This window comes from Octopus bimaculoides, chromosome 25 (assembly GCF_046866305.1).
Source record: "Octopus bimaculoides isolate indiv1 chromosome 25, ASM4686630v1, whole genome shotgun sequence".
NCBI lineage: Eukaryota > Metazoa > Mollusca > Cephalopoda > Octopoda > Octopodidae > Octopus > Octopus bimaculoides.
The window spans coordinates 7,479,026-7,499,170 of record NC_142952.1 but is presented as its reverse complement, the minus strand read 5'-3'; the positions used below and the strand labels follow the sequence as shown (position 1 = coordinate 7,499,170).

General features: G+C 37.7%; 1 protein-coding gene across 5 annotated transcripts in view; it reads right to left on the bottom strand.

Moving 5' to 3' along the window:
* Positions 1-4,681: 4,681 nt before the first annotated feature.
* LOC106870860 (dnaJ homolog subfamily C member 13) overlaps positions 4,682-20,145 on the bottom strand; it is a 95,699-nt gene continuing 80,235 nt past the window's right edge. For all 5 annotated transcript variants that reach the window (XM_089341581.1, XM_089341585.1, XM_089341586.1 and 2 more), the window contains 14 exons: positions 18,596-18,712; positions 18,126-18,179; positions 17,183-17,315; positions 16,160-16,251; positions 15,817-15,916; positions 15,038-15,112; positions 14,263-14,463; positions 13,203-13,284; positions 12,431-12,647; positions 11,601-11,780; positions 10,893-11,033; positions 9,600-9,740; positions 8,909-9,008; positions 4,682-8,346 (listed from right to left, as the gene is read on the bottom strand). In XM_089341581.1, the coding sequence (XP_089197707.1) occupies positions 8,249-8,346; positions 8,909-9,008; positions 9,600-9,740; positions 10,893-11,033; positions 11,601-11,780; positions 12,431-12,647; positions 13,203-13,284; positions 14,263-14,463; positions 15,038-15,112; positions 15,817-15,916; positions 16,160-16,251; positions 17,183-17,315; positions 18,126-18,179; positions 18,596-18,712 (1,731 nt within the window). In that variant the 3' untranslated portion in view covers positions 4,682-8,248. The remainder of the gene's footprint in view (positions 8,347-8,908; positions 9,009-9,599; positions 9,741-10,892; positions 11,034-11,600; positions 11,781-12,430; positions 12,648-13,202; positions 13,285-14,262; positions 14,464-15,037; positions 15,113-15,816; positions 15,917-16,159; positions 16,252-17,182; positions 17,316-18,125; positions 18,180-18,595; positions 18,713-20,145) is intronic.

Genomic DNA, 20,145 nt, shown 5'->3' with positions numbered 1-20,145 from the left:
CAAATACGGTTCAATCTTTCATTTTCCATCAGTCTACGAAAAGCTTACGTTGCAATCTTACGCAAAGATTTTAATTTCCCTTTTGTCACTCGTTATTTCAGTCGATCATGAATTAATAGTCGGAGAGACATTTTGGGGCAGTTTATACATAGAAAACTGAGTTCTGATTCAAGTAGCTGTCACCAACAGCTGTGGAACTTTCTCAGCTTTCTCTTGCTAGAAGTTAACTTCTACTTAATATTGTTCCAACAGATTAACTTCAACCAGTTTTAAAATATGTGTTATCTATTTACTACAACCAGTTACTATTTTTAACTTTTAATTTACATACAACAATACTTCCTATGATACGTTTGTACAATTCACTTTGTAAAATATGATTATATTTAAGAGTCTAGCGAACACATTTCACCTTGATCTGTTGTAAATTAAGATTTATTATATTTGAAGTTGAAGTCTGCGCTATTGCATATCTGTACTACAAACGAAGTGTTGCATTATTATTACTGAATGTCTACTAACCGGATTAGAAGTTTCTTTTTCTTGTTAGCACGTAGGAAATAAAATACATATAATCCATTATTGTTTACATATCTACACTAACTTTTTTTCCAACATACATTTTACTTTATATATTATAATCCATAAAATCTATAAAATATTAGATTAAAAATTTAATTCAGTTTAGTAAGTTTATAAAAAAGAAAGTTAATGATAGACTATGCGCGTTTCGTGGCCACGAAACGCGCATAGTCTATCATTATAAACTTTTCTTTTAGATTTTATAGATTTTTAAATTAGTATTTTGTAGAGTATGTTTTTCTTGATGGTGTCTGATCTCCTTCGTTGTTTAGATTGCATCTTGATGGTTCTTCTCTAAATAATTAATATATTTTTTATTATAAAATTCAATTTGGTATTACTAAATTGAATATCCTTGTAAGTTTGGATTTTGACATTCCCTAATATTATAATATATATATATATATATGTATATATATATATATATATATATATATATATATATATATATATAATTTGAGTGGAGGCAATACGAGCGCAAAACTAGAGGAACATGACCTATTATCCAGCAGAATATTCGATATATACGCACACTTACTTCAACATTAATAAAGCGCAACTTAATAGAAGTATTAATGACATACAAGCATATAGACATATACATATTTTTATATAAGTCCGCAAATATCTAAAATTATTTAAATACATAGGCGTTAAATCCACTAAATGTGGATTATGCATCAGGAGGCATACTTTATTTTGAAAGATTTTAATCATGCCACGTTGAATAAATTTACTGATGCAATTCCAGCTTGCACGCATAAGATCTACTCGACATTTTTGAGGAAGTTTAAAAATAAAAATAAGAATAAACATAAGAGTATTAATTAAGAAAAGTTGTAATACGAACTAGAAATAATGATAAAAGTAAAATTGATAATTTAAAATCTAAAGTATAAAATTTTAAATATAATTTCATAATTATTCTATAATTAATTAAGGAAATACTAGTAGATGTTATATTACGTAGCAAGGACGTAATTGGTATGACTTGAACTAGGGATGGCTAGTTTTGGATAAACATGGGAATAGAATTAAAAATACAATAAAAATATCATAATGGACTGGTCTGAATGAGACTTTGCACAGGCCGATAACTGTTATATAAAGAGAATAACTACAATGTGAAGATTTTTTCTAATTCGATGGAACGTGATTGGAATTTATTTGGTTATTTCTCTGTGGATTGTTATATTCTTCGTGAAAAGTGAGTTACTCTTATTGTGCTGTTATTTTCAAGAATTGTTTTATTGCTTTGTTTCAAAGCAAATTTTTGTTAATTCCCCCGTGTGGGAGAATTGTTGTTGAACTGTGTTCGAGACAAACTCACAAGGCATGGTGGCCAAGACCCTCCGTCTTGTCCAAGATGCATGCTATTGTACAACGTTTAGAGGTGTCGGATGTGTGAGTATGCGCTGAACAACTGTTGTTCAGGTACAGGAAGAGTACAGTTGTTGACTGAGTCTATAGTAAAAACTGACCCGCTTGATTTGTTTTCTCACCGTTTTAGCAATTGCGAGAGAGGTTATTTGGAGAACGAGGATGAAAGGGTTAAGGTCGGGCATTTTCATCTCTGGCTCTGCACTGGTGAATTATTTCACCTTCCATCTTAAAAGGAAAGTAGAGCTGGAGAGGAAATGCCTGAGTGTCGATGGAAGAATGTAGCACGGATGCTGCGAGTGGATGTAACCAAATGAACGCGACATGGGCTTTATCTGAGGTACCAGTGGCGAGGTGGGGCTCGTGGGGGTCCGTGCTAAACCCGTCCTCCCATTACATCCGTAATGTCTTCCGGTCTGTCTTATCATTCGTTTTATTTATTTTTGTGTTAAATTTCTAAAGGCATGTTTTTGTTGATTCATTCGTTTTTCTGTCCCCTCATTCGTTTTTCTGTCCCCTCTATGTTGGCCCCAAGTGGGTAATAAAGAAACATCGATGGATCGTGATTATGTAGGTTGTCCTTTTTTGTATTGTCTTCATGGTGTCTTTTGTGTTGTGGAGCATCCTGATGAGGGGAGTGTCTGGTTCTTTTAAAATATGAAATCCATGTCATATTAACTAACACGTCTCCGAAACGGCCCGTCCATGAAACTTTTGGATCCATTGAACATTGTCTCTAATTTTAGTATGTCCGTTTAAGGCTGTAAAATGTCTGACTTTCTACTTTCCACACGCTTTGTGTTCTAACTTGAAATCTTTAGTCCTTATAACATATCCTATGAACTTATAATTTACTATATCCTATTTCATATCGACGTCTTCTATTTTAAAATGCCTATGTCTTTTTTATATATTTTTACACATCTAAGTGTTTTTAAATATTCTATGTGCTTGTGTTGTGACCTCTAAATTTTTATTCCTCTATAGTATATCGTATGAATTTATAATATCGACGTTTTTATATCTTATGTGTATATTTTGTACTTATTTTACTTATAAATACATAGGCATTTTCAAAAATATATAAACGTTTTCAAATATTTGCGGGCTTATATAAAAATATGTATATGTCTACATGCTTGCAATTTGTTAATACTTCTAGTAAGTTAAGCTTTATTAATGTTGAAGTAAATATTTATTTATGACGCTTTATTAATGTCGAAGTAAGTGTGCATAGATAGTGAATATTCCTCCGCTCGTATTTTATCCACTCAAATTATAAATTGGAACTTAGCTCAACTTGAGCACTTCGATTCTAGCCTGTCTACGAGTATTGTTAATAAATAACAATATCTATGAAATAGTATATATATATAATCATGGTTCTATTCATTCCTGGTAGAACCCTATAGAATAGCGCAGTGAAGGGAGTGGTCATTACTAAAATGTAACCAAAACACTAAGTTTGTTGTGCACCTAACGAATCCATTTTCATATATATATTATAATAATAATAATCATTATTATTATAGGGTGGCGAGCTGGCAGTAGCGTTAGCACGCCGGGCAAAATGCTCAGCGGTATTTCGTTTGCCGTTACGCTCTGAGTTCAAATTTCGCCGAGGTCTACTTTGCCTTTCATCCTTTCGGAGTCGATGTTTGTCCCCTCTATGTTTAGCACCCCAGTGAGCAATATATATATATAATCATTATTATTATTGTATATATCGTATGGCATAGACCATTTTGGTCCTTTTGTTTGATTTAAAAAAAAAAAAATTTTGCATTTGATATTAATCATTATTGATCTTCTATAATAATGCGGTTGTATCCCTTAATTTGCTGCTTTTATATACACATACTAAGAAGAAAACAAACGGAACTGACGTTATTTTAACGAGATACATCTACACCGAAGGATGCTAGATGGGTTGAAACAATTGTAGTGATCAATAAACATTCTCTTAGCCTCCATCTCGCTCATTCATCAAATTATATATATACAAACATACACTATTGTTTCAGTCATTTGGCCAGGCTGGAGCACCGCCTTTAGTCGAGCAAACCGACCCCAGGTCTTATTCTATCGGTCTCTTTAGCCGAACCGCTAAGTTACGGGGGACCTAAACACACCAGCATCGGTTGTCAAGCGATGGTGGAGGGTGGGCAAACACAGACACACGCACGTACATATATACGACAGGCTTTTAGTTTCCGTCTACCAAATCCACTCACAAGGCTTTGGACGGCCCGAGGTGTCATACATACATACATATATATCATCATCATCGGTTAATGCCCGTTTTCCATGCCAGCATGGGTTAGACGGTTCGACTGGGGTCTGGGAAGCCAGGAGGCTCCAGTCTGATCTGGCAGCATTTCTACAGCTGGATGCCAACCACTCTGAGTGGTGGGTGCTTTTTACGTGCCACCGGCACCACAACTACAATTTCCATTTGATTTTCACACAGCAGGTCGCCCTACGATCCAAGGTACTTTTGAATGGGCTGGGGCTGGTTATGCAAATGCCGTGAACTCACTTTATTTGCCTCATACAACATACATATCCGTGTGTATTATTACAATTACTATATAATGTAATATGTAGTTCAGAGTAATACCTGAAACAAAACAAAACAATAACAGGCTGAGCAACTATAGAACTAGAGACTCTCTCGTCATCTCAGCATCAACAAAACAAAATAACAACAAAGCCAAGATTAACATTTATAACAAATTTAACAATTTGCAAGAGAAATTATACACAGAGTATTTTCTTATTGTTCTGAGTACTCAAGCACCACATACCGCTGATCTGTGCGGAGTACTTGAGTATTACATACCCTTGATAATATTGTTTATTGTCCGTTTTTTTTTTCCTTTTTCTTCTAAGCCACACTTCTCAATACGGCAAGACACTTCTCCTTTATACATAATGTCAGGATTTCACCATAATTACTCTTTGACCAAAATTTATAATGTTAGTGAGAGTGTATGTAGGTGTATATGTATATATATATATAATAGGACAAGTAAACCATTAATCTACAATTGTTTTGTCTTTTAAACATAAAAATCTCTGCTGATATATAAATATTGTGAGTGATCTGATCATGCACAGATATTGTATATATAACCATGTTCATTTGATGTTCACTTTCCAAGCTGGCATGGGTGGGATCATGTCTGTGTGTGTATATATATATATATATATATATATACTTAAATGCATATCAGTATTGTCACTTTTCCATCATATAGATATACTTTGTGTATATTTGTAAAAATATACAATTTATGTATTCATGTTTGTGTGGGGGAGATATATATATGTGTATGTGTGTGTGTAAAATACATATGCTTGAGTCCACATCTGCACGAATGTATGAACAATGTATATAAGCATATATGCACGCATGTGTGTGATCGTAACTGTAGAATAAAAAAGAAATAAAGGTGAACAAAAAATAGGTAATTCTTTGAAAGCAACAAAAAAAATAAGGGATCTTAAAACGAATATTAAATCAAGCTGTTGGATTCTAAACCAAAACATAAAAGAGACCATCTTATTATATTTGAGTTATTGTTTCTTTTTTTATTAAGGCATGGGTTAAGTGGATTATTGGTGGGGGGAGGTTTGTAAATTTATCTACATGAAAGAGCACAAAAGATGAACAAGAATCAATAGAGCATAATACCTACTCAGGCATCAAAGAGGCCATCACACACACACGTGTGTATATATATATATATATATATATAATACATACTCACACGTATACATGTGTACATATATATATACATACACACGTGAGTATATGTGTGTGTGAGTGTATATAATTTTGTTCCCTGTTTAAATTCCATAACACTTTTTCTTATTTCTTTATTGCCCACAGAGGAGACAAACGGATTAAGTCAATTACATGGACCCCAGTGCATAACTGGTACTTAATTTATCAACCCCGAAAGGATGAAAGGCAAAGTCGACTTCGGCGGAATTTGAACATAACAGCAGACGAAATACTGCTAAGCATTTCGCCCAGCACGCCACTATGACACTTTTTCTGCGAAGGTATTTTCTTTTTTGTATACTTCTACATTTCAACATTGATTTTCTCTCATTCATTCACACACAAAAACACAGTTGTTGTTGAAAACTTAATACTTTTATCTCAGTTTCATATATACAGAGACTATAGTATTAATGATTTCTTCAATAATAATAATAATAATGGATTTCAAATTCTGGCAAAAGGCCAGCCATTTTGAGGGGAAGGGGAAGTTGATTACACAGACAATCGCCCCCCCTCATCAATTCACTGGCACTGATCTTACCAATACTGAAAGATGAAAGACAAAGCTGACCTCAACAGCATTTGAACTCATAACAGAAAGCATCCAGAAGAAACGCTGCTAGCCCAACACCTGAGAAATAATAATAATGATAATCGTTTAAAGTCTGCTTTCAATGCTGGCATTGGTTAGATGGTTTGACTTGAGGACTGGTAGAGTTTCTACAGCTGGATGCCCTTCCTAATGCCAACCACTCTGAGAGTGTAAATAATCCTCTCTATTAATGGCCTGAAATTTTGAGTGGGGAGGGGACTAGTCAATTACATCGACACCAGTGGTCAACTGGTAATTGTTTTTATCGACCCTGAAAGGATGAAAGACAAAGTCAATCTCACCAGAATTTGAACTCCTATGAAGATAGATGGGGTGCCACTAAGCATTTTGCCTGACATGTTAACAATTTCGCCAGCTTGCCCCTTTAATAATAATAATAGGCATTGCTATGTGGTAAGAAGCTTGCTTGCCAACCTGATAGTTCCAAGTTCAGTTCCACTGCGTGGCACCTTCTACTATAGCCTTGTGAGTGGATTTGGTAGACAGAAACTGAAAGAAGCCCATCATATATTTGTGTAGGGGTCCTTGTCTCTATGTTTATCACTCATCACCACATGACAACTGGTGTTGGTTTGTTCATGTCCCCCATAAGTTAGCAGTTCAGCAAAAGAGACTGACAGAATAAGTACTACGCTTAAAAAAAAAAAAGTCCTGGGGTCAATTTGCTCGACTAAAACCCTTCCAGGCGATCTGCTGTCAAAATGACTGAAACGGGTAAAATAATTAATGGAACTGTAACACCTACAAAAATCATCACTGATGGAAACTGCAAGTGTTCTCCACAGGGTTCGTAAACACATGTCCCCTTAGAATTCAGGCCATGGACAGCTGACCCTTTCCATCAAATAATAATAATATTTTTTGTTTTTCAACTTCTTTCTACAATAGGCACAATGCCAGAAATACTGTGGGGAGGGGACTAGTCAACCCTCCAGTACATGACGGGTAATTATTTCATGGACCCTGAAAGGGCAAAAGGCAATGTCAACCTCTGTGGCATTTCGATTTAGGACATAAAAGAGCAGACCCCAAATGCCTCCAAGGACCTTTGTCCAACATGTTAATGATTGCGCCAGCTCGACACTTCAGAAATTATCATGATAATAATAATAATGATGATAGAAACAGAAATTTAAAGTTGTATTAACAATAGTAATTATACAAGATAAACGAATGAAAATTCTTCGGATTAAAGTCTTTTTCTTTTGTTTTTCAAAATTATTATTAATGATTATAATAACAATGCCATTGCATATGTACTTCAATGCATGTGTGCTCATAGAACAGTATATATATATATATATACGTACTTCCATACATTTCATTTATACACACATACAAGTCTACATATATGCATACATATGTCTAGAGATGACAATACATGTGCATCAACATATATACACAGATCCTATATAAGCATATATCCAGACACACATCATACATGCCTGGCTATAAGAATCCAATTTCTAAAAAAGCTATTTTTCACTCTAAGACAAACAAAAAAAGAAACAAAGCACCATGTGTGTTGTAGCTGTTGCTGCTCCTATCCAAAATACGACAGATTGTCTTGGAGTAGTTCCATACTGTTTACGTTCGTCTGAGAGCACCGGAACAATTACTACATACTACAGATACAAATAAACACACTAATGTATAGAAACCTATATATATATACACACACACACTGCAGATGCATATATATATGATACACACACACAATTTAAGGAAAACACTAATGAAAGGAAGATCTGTCTGTGCGTCTCACGCACAACATTCAGAGATTCTGGAGTCAATGATGCTGTTGTTATTGTTGCATGGTTTTGTTTTGTTTTTTGGGGTTTTTTTTGGTATTTTAAATTATTTTCTGCAATTTTTTTTTTTCAGTGGAATTCCTCCTGGTGACTTGTGTCCAAAGGTGGCGGGGCATCGGGCAGGTTCGGACGTACTCCACTGGTTAAGTAGCCAGCAACTCCAGGACCTGAACAAAAAAAAATGTATTTTTACATGAATACACATATATATATATATAAATATACACATACATCTTATTCCACATTGCTCCACCATCTCAGCTGGCAAAAATGAATAATAGCTGTATTTCAAAAGGCCAGTGTGTCTGTGAAGGGCTCAGCCACTTGCACTGTAGCTTCATGAGTAAGCTGTTCTGCTGACCAGATCGACAGGAACATGCATTGTCATAACAGACAGAGTGCCAGTACTACACTGAGTTTCACCTGTGGGTGCACAAGATCTTCAAGCAAGCTGCAACATGCCTGAAGATCCAAACTGTCTGTCTAACTTTTATTTTTGCTTGTCTGTCCTTGACAAGGTATGCATCCAAGTGCCACACATCAGACTAAGACCCCTAAGTGATGTCGCCAATTTAATCACCAACGGTTCGACCATGAAAGAAGAACTGGTTTGACTTGACCCAATACAGAGCTAATTCATACAGGGTAACTATAGTCTGTCATTCTACTAGATTCACCATATTTTAATACAAGAAACAGATGTCGTACAAAAGAAGACAGAGTTCTTACCTGTTAGATACCCCGATATGTTGGCGTCTGATATGAAAAGATCATGTTTTTGGTCCTTGTATTCTTTCCAAACAGTCGATTTATCTAAAATTGACGTCACCTGCAAGGAAAAATGGATACACTTGAAATATCTTCTAACTGTGGCCATGCTGGGGCACTACCGTTAAAAGTTTTTAATCAAATAAACATTCCCCCAGTACTTTTTTTTTGTTCTAATTGTGGTACCTATTTTACGGGGCCACCTTTGTTGAACTGCTAAGTTAGAGGGGGGTACATAAACACACCAGCACTGGTTATCAGGTGATAGTGGGAGGAGGGGACAAACATACATACATACTTTAACCTAACTCTTATTCCTTTACCAAAAAAATATGATGAGGGGTCGAGGCTGGAGAGCCAGCCCAAAGGTTGGAGTGGACTGCACCTACTTACCTCAGTTGCTATGGTATTGAGGTAGATCTGGCCACCCCCGTTAGCTGGGACAAAACCCGGATTTAAAGCACTAGATGATGATGATGATGACAAACACACACAAAGGAGGAGTGGATAATGTAGTCCACTGTTAATTAAAACAGAAAATATACAGGATGGTCATGGCTGAGAGGCTTTAATCCCAGGTCTGTTCTATCAGAGTTGATATAGATCTAAACAACAACTAGCTTGTAGATGCCAACGAGGAGTTTCATCTCACCTGTTCACCGTACAATAGGCTTCTCTGCATACACTTCAGGGCTTTCACAATCTGAGCTTTGGTAGCAGCAGGGTTTTCTGTAGCTTCTAGAGGATTCTGTAGCACCCACAGCAGGAATGGTATCATCTCCTGTTTGATTGCCTTGATAGATCAAAGAGAGAGAGATTAAGGTAGTGAGGTAAGTTAGATAGACATATATAAGACAAATTTGCTGGACAGATTGGTAGGGTGGATAAAGAGGGAGGTTAGACAGACAAGAGAGGAAGGTAAAGTAGATAGATAGACAAAGACATGTTCGAGAGACAGACAGAAGGCTAGAGAAATATACACAAAAGAGACAAGAAATAGGATAGACTGGTTAAACAGATAGATAAGGACAATACAAACTGGCTCTCTGTTGGTTATGACAATGAGGGTTCCAGTTGATCTACACCTTGGTCATGAAATTAATGTGAAAGTGGATGAGTGCTCCACAGATACATGTAGCCTTTGGGTAGTTCTTAGGGAGATTCAGCATGACACAGAATGTGACATGGCCATTTGAAATACAGGTACTAATCATTTTTGCCAGTTGAGTGAACTGGAGCAATGTGAAATAAGGACACAATGTCCTGCCAGGAATTTAACTCACGACCTCACGATCGTCAGCCGAATACCTTAACCACTCAGTTAGGGGCCTCTACAAATTCAGTAGATGGAAGCTGTATCTTCTACTATAGTCACATTAAGTAAATTTGGTAGACAGAAACTGTGTGGAAGCAGATCATGTGTGCGGGTGTGTGACCGCGTTGGTTTGTTTACATCCCTGTTAAGTTAGTACTAGGGTCGATTTCTTCAACTAATCCTGCGAGGTGGTGCTCCAGCATGGCCGCAAACTCCAATGACAGACGAAGAACACAGATAACTAGATGTAAAGGGAGATAACTTGGTGATCAAACTACAAGGCGGAATTTTCGTTCACTGCCTCGATTTAACTCCCTTTTGCATCACATGCGCACTGCGTATGCATATACATACGTACGACAGGCTTCTGGACAGTTTCCGTCAACGATATGTTAATAATAATAAGAAGATTTTGCAGACCCAAGATTACGGAATATTTCTGCAAAGTGCTGTGAAGCAAGACCAAACCCAGAAGTTACACTGTTGCAAATTAGACTCGTTAACCACAAAACCAAGCTTATCCAATGATACACCCCTGGGATCAGTGTTACTTAAATGACTACCAAGCCCCGTTCTATCTTCGTATAACGATTCGGTACAACAACGTGAAACAGAGAAACAAGTACATACCTGCGAAACAAGCTCCTCTTCGCCTTTCTCAAACATTTTGGCCAAGCACTCAGCAGCAAACACAATCATATCTTTGCGAGTCTTCATACCAGCTTTCAGAGAGCCTATACACTCTATTGAGCCCATGCTCCGTATACATAACTGCAACAGAAGAAGGCAACAGAGGGGAGAGATAACTCATATATGTGATGATGTAAAAGAGTGTATTGACAGAATATTGGAAGATGAGTGGAGAGTGTAGGATCATAAGATGTGAGGTGAATGTAGTCATAAAACTAAGATGTGAGGAAAATGTAATCATAACATCGCAAAATGTGAGGAGAGTTTGTCATATAACTGTGAGGAGAATATAGTAATAAGACCATAAGTTGTGAGGTGATTGTAGTTATAAGACCGTGTGATGTGAAGGGAGGGTTATCATAGGACCATCAGATGTGAGGAGAGTGTTGTCATAAAACTGTAAAATGTTAGAAGAATGTAGTCATAAGACTATAAGACGTGCAGACAGTGTTGTCATTAAAATCTGAGTTGTGAAGAGAAGTGTCATATGTATCAGACATACTCTAAGTGCCATACTGTTAGATATGAAAAACATGTCAGAGAGAAAACTGAACTTTACTCGCAATTCGTCAACTGATTTAGTTTTTGTTATACTGTCATACATGAAAGAAGAGTCAATCAGAAAGAGAGAGAGAGAACATTACTTACCTCACTATTGCTCAGCTGGTGAAGAATTTGAATGGCAGATTTGGGTATAGCTGGGTTTTTGGCATGCATCACTTGGAATATATGGGGAATGTAGCCAAGGCCAGGGACTTGGTCGAGTAACGCAACCTGTGATTGGAATAAGCACACCAGTGCCATCGTCACTGTCTCCAAAATTTCACCCTGGGGACAATAAAAGAAAAATACATAAATGAAAGATGACCATTAAATGATGATGATGATGTGCTTTGGTGCCAGGTTGGCCCTGATCAAATTGAACTATATTCAAAGGCATTCCAACCATGACTAACCTGTCTTCTTTTCATTTTCCAGACAGAGTATCTATGACTACATTATGCAATGTGGACGTTTAAAAAGATGGGTGCTACATGTGGAATTTGGCTGCTATTTCTTACAGGCAGTAATGTAGAGGCTTCATTGTTGCCTAATAATTATGATTATCATTTGATAGGACAATAGAAGACTAATTCAATAATGAACTGAAGACACAGTAAAGTAGAGAGTGTGTGTATATGAAAGCAAAGTAGTAAGATGCCGTGGTAAGGAGATCATAATACACTAAGCTGTCACAGTAGCAATGTCATAACACAGCTAAGAAGTTACAGTAGTGATGTCATAAGACAGCTAAGATATCATAATGCAGTAAGCTACCACAGTAGGAATATCAGAAGACAACTACAACAACATGAAGGCGACACCCCTGACCACTTGAAAGTGGCACCCAACAACATGGTGTATCCTCCAGCATGAAGGTGACACGCACACACAGCCCCACAACAATGACCACAGTTCAATAAGTGAAAGGAACTTACATCTGGGGATCTATCTTCAATAAGGCGAACCCATTTCTCCATTAGCTCCGTCAGAAATTCCTTAGGCTTCCGTAGGACCCAACTGGGATTTGCAATGAACAGTCGTAAGAAGACACCTCCGATCGCAAGTTCTCCCTGCACGTCAGAGTAAACCATGGCAAAGTCATCTGGGAGGCTCCATCTGGTGTCAGGGTTGTCTCTTTGGGCACGATAATGTCTGCAATAGAAAGAGACAATACATACATGTGTGTGTGTGTGTGTAAAAAGCACTAGCGATGGTGCCATGTAAAAAGCACCCAGTACACTCTGTAAAGTGGTTAGGAAGGACATCCAGCCACACAGTGGGACTGAACCCAGAACCATGTGATTGGGAAGCAAGCTTCTTACCACACAGCCACGCCAGCACTTATGTACATGTAGAAACACATACACACAAATATACAGGCATGGCTCTATGGTTAAGAAGCATGCTTCTCGACCATGTGGTCTTGAGTTCAATAGCAATGCATGGCACCTTGCAAGGAAAGGAAACAAGATTTGGCTTCCATCCGGGAAATGGCTATATCAAATATGCAGGAAAGGATTAGGTAAGAACTCCATGTGGTGTGGATAGTGTGAATTACTGGTACACGATGTTGGGCGCGTGGTAGAGAGATTACAGGCAGACTGACAATGAATGAAGATTTTGTACAACAACAATAATAATAATAATAGACAATGCGAAGAGTGAAAATATATATACATACGCACATATGCATGTATAAGAACTTACTGAGCTTTAAGTTTCTTGATTAAGTCACAGACTTTCTCCCTGGCGTCATCATTCCAGATTAACTCTGGGTTCTCGTGTGTTCCTGAAAATAGAAATATACATATAGTTTACTAAGTGTGCATACAATGTGTGTGCGCCTGTATTTTTGTGTTTAATGCATCTTTATAGGTGCATATGTTTATGAGTATGTTTTAGTATGTGTATTGGTGAATGTATGCATGTGTGTATATAACTGTTTTTAAATGTCTGCGCGTATGACAAGGGCTCAGTAGAGTAGCTAGAACATATAACACTTAGGGCAGATACTGAGTTTTCCGTCCTCTCCTCAGAGGTACCTGGGCCTCCAGGCCTCTATACAGGTTTACACAGCAGACCCAATAGAGCTTCCCCCAAAAAGCATCACCTAGAGCAGATCCCACCACTGCCCCAAATTCACATGTATGGTCCAATGACAAATATGAAAAAAGAGAGACGCACACGATATATGTTTGGTGCGCAGGTTAAGCAGCAAACCTGCGGTCACAAGTCTCTCCAGCCATGGCTACCACGTCCTTATAATCAAATGCACGTATTTCTTAACGTAGTTAATGGTAACTTAAACGGAAATATCTCCAATTTCTCACATTAGCGCTAATATTTCAGGGGAGGCTACTCTGGCATTCTTCATTAGAGTTATCGCCCTGTAGAAGATATTTTTAATTGATTGGAGGGGAACCTGCTAGAAATAGTAGCTGAAATCTTTGAAGTCACTCTCTGACATTTAAATTAAAAAAACAAAAAAGAAAGAAAAGGAAGGACGGACATATTCGATGATGTACTTTGACGTGAACTACATCCCAGATGACAGGATTGTCATATATGGAGTGTCTCTATGACAGTAGCTTGGCAAAAAATGGACTTGTCGACCACTCCAAAACACAAACAAATGAAGTCATGGTCATCAAAATTTGGTCAGAGCTGACCACTTATTTAAGGTTACACAACATAGTGTAGGGCTTGAGGAAAAAAAAAGAAAGGGGGCTTGAGGAAAAAAAAAGAAAGGGGGCTTTTTAAATCTTACCTTCAAACATATGTACACTGGCTTCAGGAGAGTCTCGCATCGCATCCATGAAAATATTAGGAAGAAATTTGGCTAGAATAATCCGCACCTTAGGGCCGACTAATTTATCACTCAACATTTTTGCAAATAATTCCGAGGTTTTCTCTCGGACTAACGGATTCACCGAATTGCAAAACAGGTCCAATAAATATACAAGGGCTCCTGAAAAAAGAGATTTTTTTTTTGTTAAATACAAATTGTAATACAATCAGACAAAAAGATAGGGATTTATTACCAATTCGAAATTTCCAAAGGGAGGGACAAAATAATGAAATTATTGTGTACATAGCTCAGGTGCACTATAACTCATCAAAGGTGCACGTATAGTACACAGAATTATGCACAAAAGTCAGGAAAGTGTACAGTGAAACATTTTAACATTAAAAGGCAATCTTTATGTCAAAATTAACCTGGATGTTTTGTAGAGCACCGAATACTGTGTTATTTACTTTGATAAGATGTCTCCAGGACACAGCATATCATGATTATTTTAGAATTTAATTAAAACAATTAAGGAGTGTAATTTTGTTAGGAATACAGTAATGAATAGATTAATACATAAAAATCCTTTTCTCCCAGCAGAAGTGCAGCTGAAATTGGGCAGGGTGCATTTAAATAGCACATGTGCAGCTGAAATTAGGCAGGGTGCATCTAAATAGCCCATGTGTCTTTTATGCCATCAAAAAATGGCACTTTGGAAATGCTGAAACAAAAATATAAAAGCTTGTGCACAAACCTTTCGATAAAGCTTCTTTCACAATTTTTGTGTTTGACATCAAAGCAAACAAACTTTCTAATATCAGCAGATGACCTGAAGAACAAAAAAATTAAGAAAATTATGAAGCTAACTATGTAACCACATGGTTTCAGGTTCAGTCCCACTGCATGGCACCACCTTCAACAAGTACCTTCTATAGACATGGCGGCGTTCACCAATGTGTGTGTCTTGTTTGTCTGCTACCAACAAGTGACAACTGGTGTTGGTGTGTTTACATCCCCGTCACTAAGCAGTTCAGCAAAACAAGACCAATAAAATAAATACCAGGCTTTAAAAACAAATAAGTACTGGAGTCGGTTCATTCAACTAAGACAATTATTCAAGGTGGTGCCCCAGCATGGCCACAGTCTAATGACTGAAACAAGTAAAAGATAAAATGTAAGGGAGGGTTTAGTCTTGTATTTTCAATGTAAAAGGGATTAAATTTTTTTTTTTTTTTTTTGTAATGTAAATGAAGGTTAATGCTTTTCTTATTTAATCCAAGGGAGGATTAGCTATGCTTAAAACATGAGAAATCACATTTTCAGAAGATGTATAAAATGGAGGGATTAGATCTTTCCTATGCTGCCATTAGGCAATAATGGTTTCTAAAAAAAAAACAGTGGGTGAGGTTACAAGACCAAAAATTTGGAGGATGGATGAACAGTTGATATCATTGGACCCCAGCATATGACTGGTACATTTAAACTCTACAAGGATGGTAGGCTACGGCTGAGTTGAGGAAATAATGCGCTTACATTGAGGTAATCCCTGAATGGCAAGTAAGAGATAGGAGAGGATCTCAGAAGCTGCAATATCATTCACGCATTCCTGGTTGGAAGTCACACTGTTGATCACCTGTATGGGAAAAGAAAATAATAATAATAATAATAATGATGATGATAATAATAATGGTTTGAAATTTTGGCACAAAGCCAATAATTTTAGGAGAGGGAGTGTGTCGAATGCATTGACCCCATTGTTCTACCGGTACTTAATACAGCATTACATCTGAGAGGCATAATCGTGAATGTGAAAGGTCTAACACAGTTGTTCCCTGATACATGAGATATAAAATAAAGAGCTCTCCTTCAGACTGACCTCAAGTGTACACTGCTGTAGTTTAGCACAGTTCTCAAGTCGCAGCAGGGAGAACAACAATTTAAAATGTCCAATACACTGAATTTCAACACCTGAAATACAAAAGGATGGAAAAAAGAAAAGGATAAAAATAGGTAATTTTAGTTTCAAGATATTTTACAGAAAAAAATTAATTTCCTGGTCGTGGCGGTGCGAAAGAACGGTCTCTGTATGCCGTGTTAACAATACAGATCTGTCTCAAGAAAAGTTTCCCTTCAAGATCCAAGATGCAGGTCTTTTATTTGTCTCGGTCAAAGGTCGTGGCCATGCTGGAGAGCTTTTCTATGGAAGATCAGATGCTACAACAACATCATTGCTTTTGACATCCACTTCTACATGCCTGTATGGGTCGGGCGGAATTGAGGGAGATTTTCAACAGCCAGGTGCCCTTCTCGCCAGCCCTTGCTCGTGACCAGACATGTTCTCACAAAATATTTCATATGAATAATGCTTGTATGATGGTGACACTCGTTTACAACCACTACAGTGTCTCACAAACAAAGAAACTCAAACACACAAACATTCTCACACAAATATACATACACTCATCTATATATATATATATATAAATATATATATATATATATATACATATATATATATATATATATATATGCACTTGCCCAAGGTACCACGCAGTAGGACTGAACCCGGAACCATGTGGTTGGGAAGCAAACTTCTTACCACAGCCACTTCTGCATATACATAAATATATAACTTTGACAAGCTTCTGCACAGTTTCCGTCAACCAAATTTCACTTCACTCACATATCAAGCATTGATCAATACAAGGATATGATCGGATAGATTTGCCCTAGGTACCGCTCAGTGGAATTGAACCCAGGACCAACATGTATGCAAAACAAACCTCTTGGCCACAGTCATAGCATGTTCCCATCATCAGAGACCAAAACTCAGAAACCAATCAAAACAAACTTTAAGGACAAACAATACAGGAATGGAATTATCTTTATCACTACTAACCAGGATTATTTTTTATCACATTTCTCAAAGCTTCCAGGGCCATTTCAACATTCTTTAATCGGTCACTCGTACTTCCCTGTCCACTGCCAAAGTTACGGTTTTGTTGCTGAAGAGCCATCAAAGAGTACAGATACTGAAAAAACAAAAATCATTGAAATGGTATTAAGCATTGGATAACACAATTGCAGCATATCTTAGTTATACTCTTTTACTTGTTTCAGTCATTTGACTGTGGCCATGCTGGAGCACCACCTTTAGTCGAGCAAATCGACCCCAGGACATTCTTTGTAAGCCTAGTACTTATTCTATCGGTCTCTTTTGCCAAACCGCTAAGTTACGGGGACGTAAACACACCAGCATCGGTTGTCAAGTGATGTTGGGGGACAAACACAGACACACAAATATTAATACCAACCACTCTACAGAGTGTACTGGGCGCTTTTTTCATGACAGCATTACCAGTGCATTTCCAGTGGCACCAGCAACCACATCAATGTTTTTCATGTGGCGCCTTGGATTTAGAATTTCAATTCTGTTGTGGTGGGCAGATCTTCTCAAGTACAGTTAAAGTTAATTTACTTATAATTAAAGTTAATTTAATTATAATTACCAAGGCTTTAATAAAGAAATCATTAAGGAATGCAAATACTGAAGAAAGGAAATGGTTTAAAATCAGCATGCAGAATGACATCATATCATAAATATAATTACTGAGTTTTAAGAAATGATCAAGAAATGTAACACACATACAACAGGCTTCCATGCAGTTTCCACAACCAAATCCACTCACAAGGTGTTTGTTTGGCCTGGGGTTATATAGAAAACCTTTGCCCAAGGTGCCACATAGTGGTTGAGAAGCAAACTTCTTACTATGCAGCCATGCCTGGCTGTTATAATAGCAGGTGATTATAAGAAAATACATAAAAATATATTATATATTTACCTGAGCTTCAGAACCAAGGAAGTCTAAAAGGTCAATTGTAAAACCTTTGGGGTTCTGGAAAAAGAAAAGAAAGAAAGAGTTAATCTAAAGGTCAGATCGTGTGTGTGTGTGTGTGTGTACACCATTTAATATCCACTTTTACACGCTTGCAAATTCACCAAGGCAGATTTTCTATGGTTGACCCTGGTATTTTATTTAGTCGACCACAGTGGAATTTGAACTCGGAATTTTAACAGTGGAAACACATACTGCTGAGCATTTGGTTCCATGTGCTAACAATTCTGTCACCTCACTGTCTTTAATAATTCTTTCTACTATAATAAACACAATGCCGCCAAGCATTTTGCTGAGCGTGCTAGTGATTCTGCCAGCTCATCATCTTAATAACAATATCATATTTTTTATTTTTAATTAAAAAAAAAAACAAAATATAGAGGAGAGGTACGCATGAGATTTGAAACTGCACATACCTCAAGTACAAAAGTGGGTTGCTCATTGTAGACACGCACAAAGATTTCGCCAACAACCAATTCCTTCTCGTGATCCTTGAATACAAACTTAGCACCATAGTCAGGGTCACAATCTCCCTGAAAGAAAGGAGACATTTACAGACATTTAGCTTTTTTTTCTGTAACACACCGTGCCAGCACACAAGCCATCACCACCACCATTACTACTACTACCACCACCACCACCACCACCATTACTACTACTACTACTACCACCACCACCACCATTACTACTACTACTACCACCACCACCACTGCTATTACTACTACTACCACCACCACCATCACCACTACTACTACTACTACTACTACCACCACCACCACCATTACTACTACTACTACCACCACCACCATCATCACTGCTATTACTACTACTACTACTACCACCACCACCACCACCACCACCATCACCACCATTACTACTACTACTACCACCACCATTACTACTACTACTACTACTACCACCACCACCATCACCACTGCTATTACTACTACTACCGTCACCACCAATAGAGTGGTAACCAAATATCACTGCCACCACAATCACTAATCCCACCGGCGACCTGTCTCAACAGCCTCACCACTAACACTGCCACCTAAACTATCAACATCACCACCACCACTGCTGCTATTAACAGTAACACTAACATAGCCGCCGCCACCACCATCAGCAACGTCTAACATTCTATGTACTCTTTAGCTTACTTCAGTCATTAGACTGTGGCCATACTGGGGCACTGGCTCAAAGAATATGTAGTCAAATGAATTGACCCCCAGCATTTATTTTTGGGTTTATTAAAAGCCTGGTACATATTCTATCGGTCTCTTTTGCCAAACTGCTAAGCCACAGGGACATAAACACAACACCAGTTGTCAAGTGGGGGTGGGGAACAAACACAGACACAAAAACAAACACATACACACATATATACACGATGGGCTTCTTTCAGTTTCCAGCTATCAAATCCACTCACAAGGCTTTGGTCGGCCCGAAGCTATAGTAGAAGACACTTGCCCAAGGTGCCACGCAGAGGGACCGAACCCAGGACCATGTGGTTGGGAAGCAAGCTACTTACCACCCAGCCACACCTCCATTATCTTTTGATAACCTGTGCTCCAAGTGTCCCTCATCCCTGACAGTAAATGGTTAAAAAAAACAAAAAAAAAACACCCATACCTCAAGTGCCATGGACCTAAAGACAAACATTGATACTGGGGGTGGGGGGGTCTCCAACCGAAAGATACCCTACAAGAAACAGGGTTACTGCCTGCTATCCCCCCCGCCATCAATCCCCCAAACCTTGTATAGAACCAAGAGCTGTGCCTTGACTCCATTCTATAGGCCTTGAATTATGTACACTTGGTCATTACAAGATCTACAGTGATAGTCACTGGGGTTCACTGTGTTTATAATAAGAACACAAGGGATTGTCTGTATAATTCGGGAGGAAGAAATGCCACAGGGTGTTTACGGAAGTGGTGGGAATATTCTGGTTTACCAGTTTGTCTTT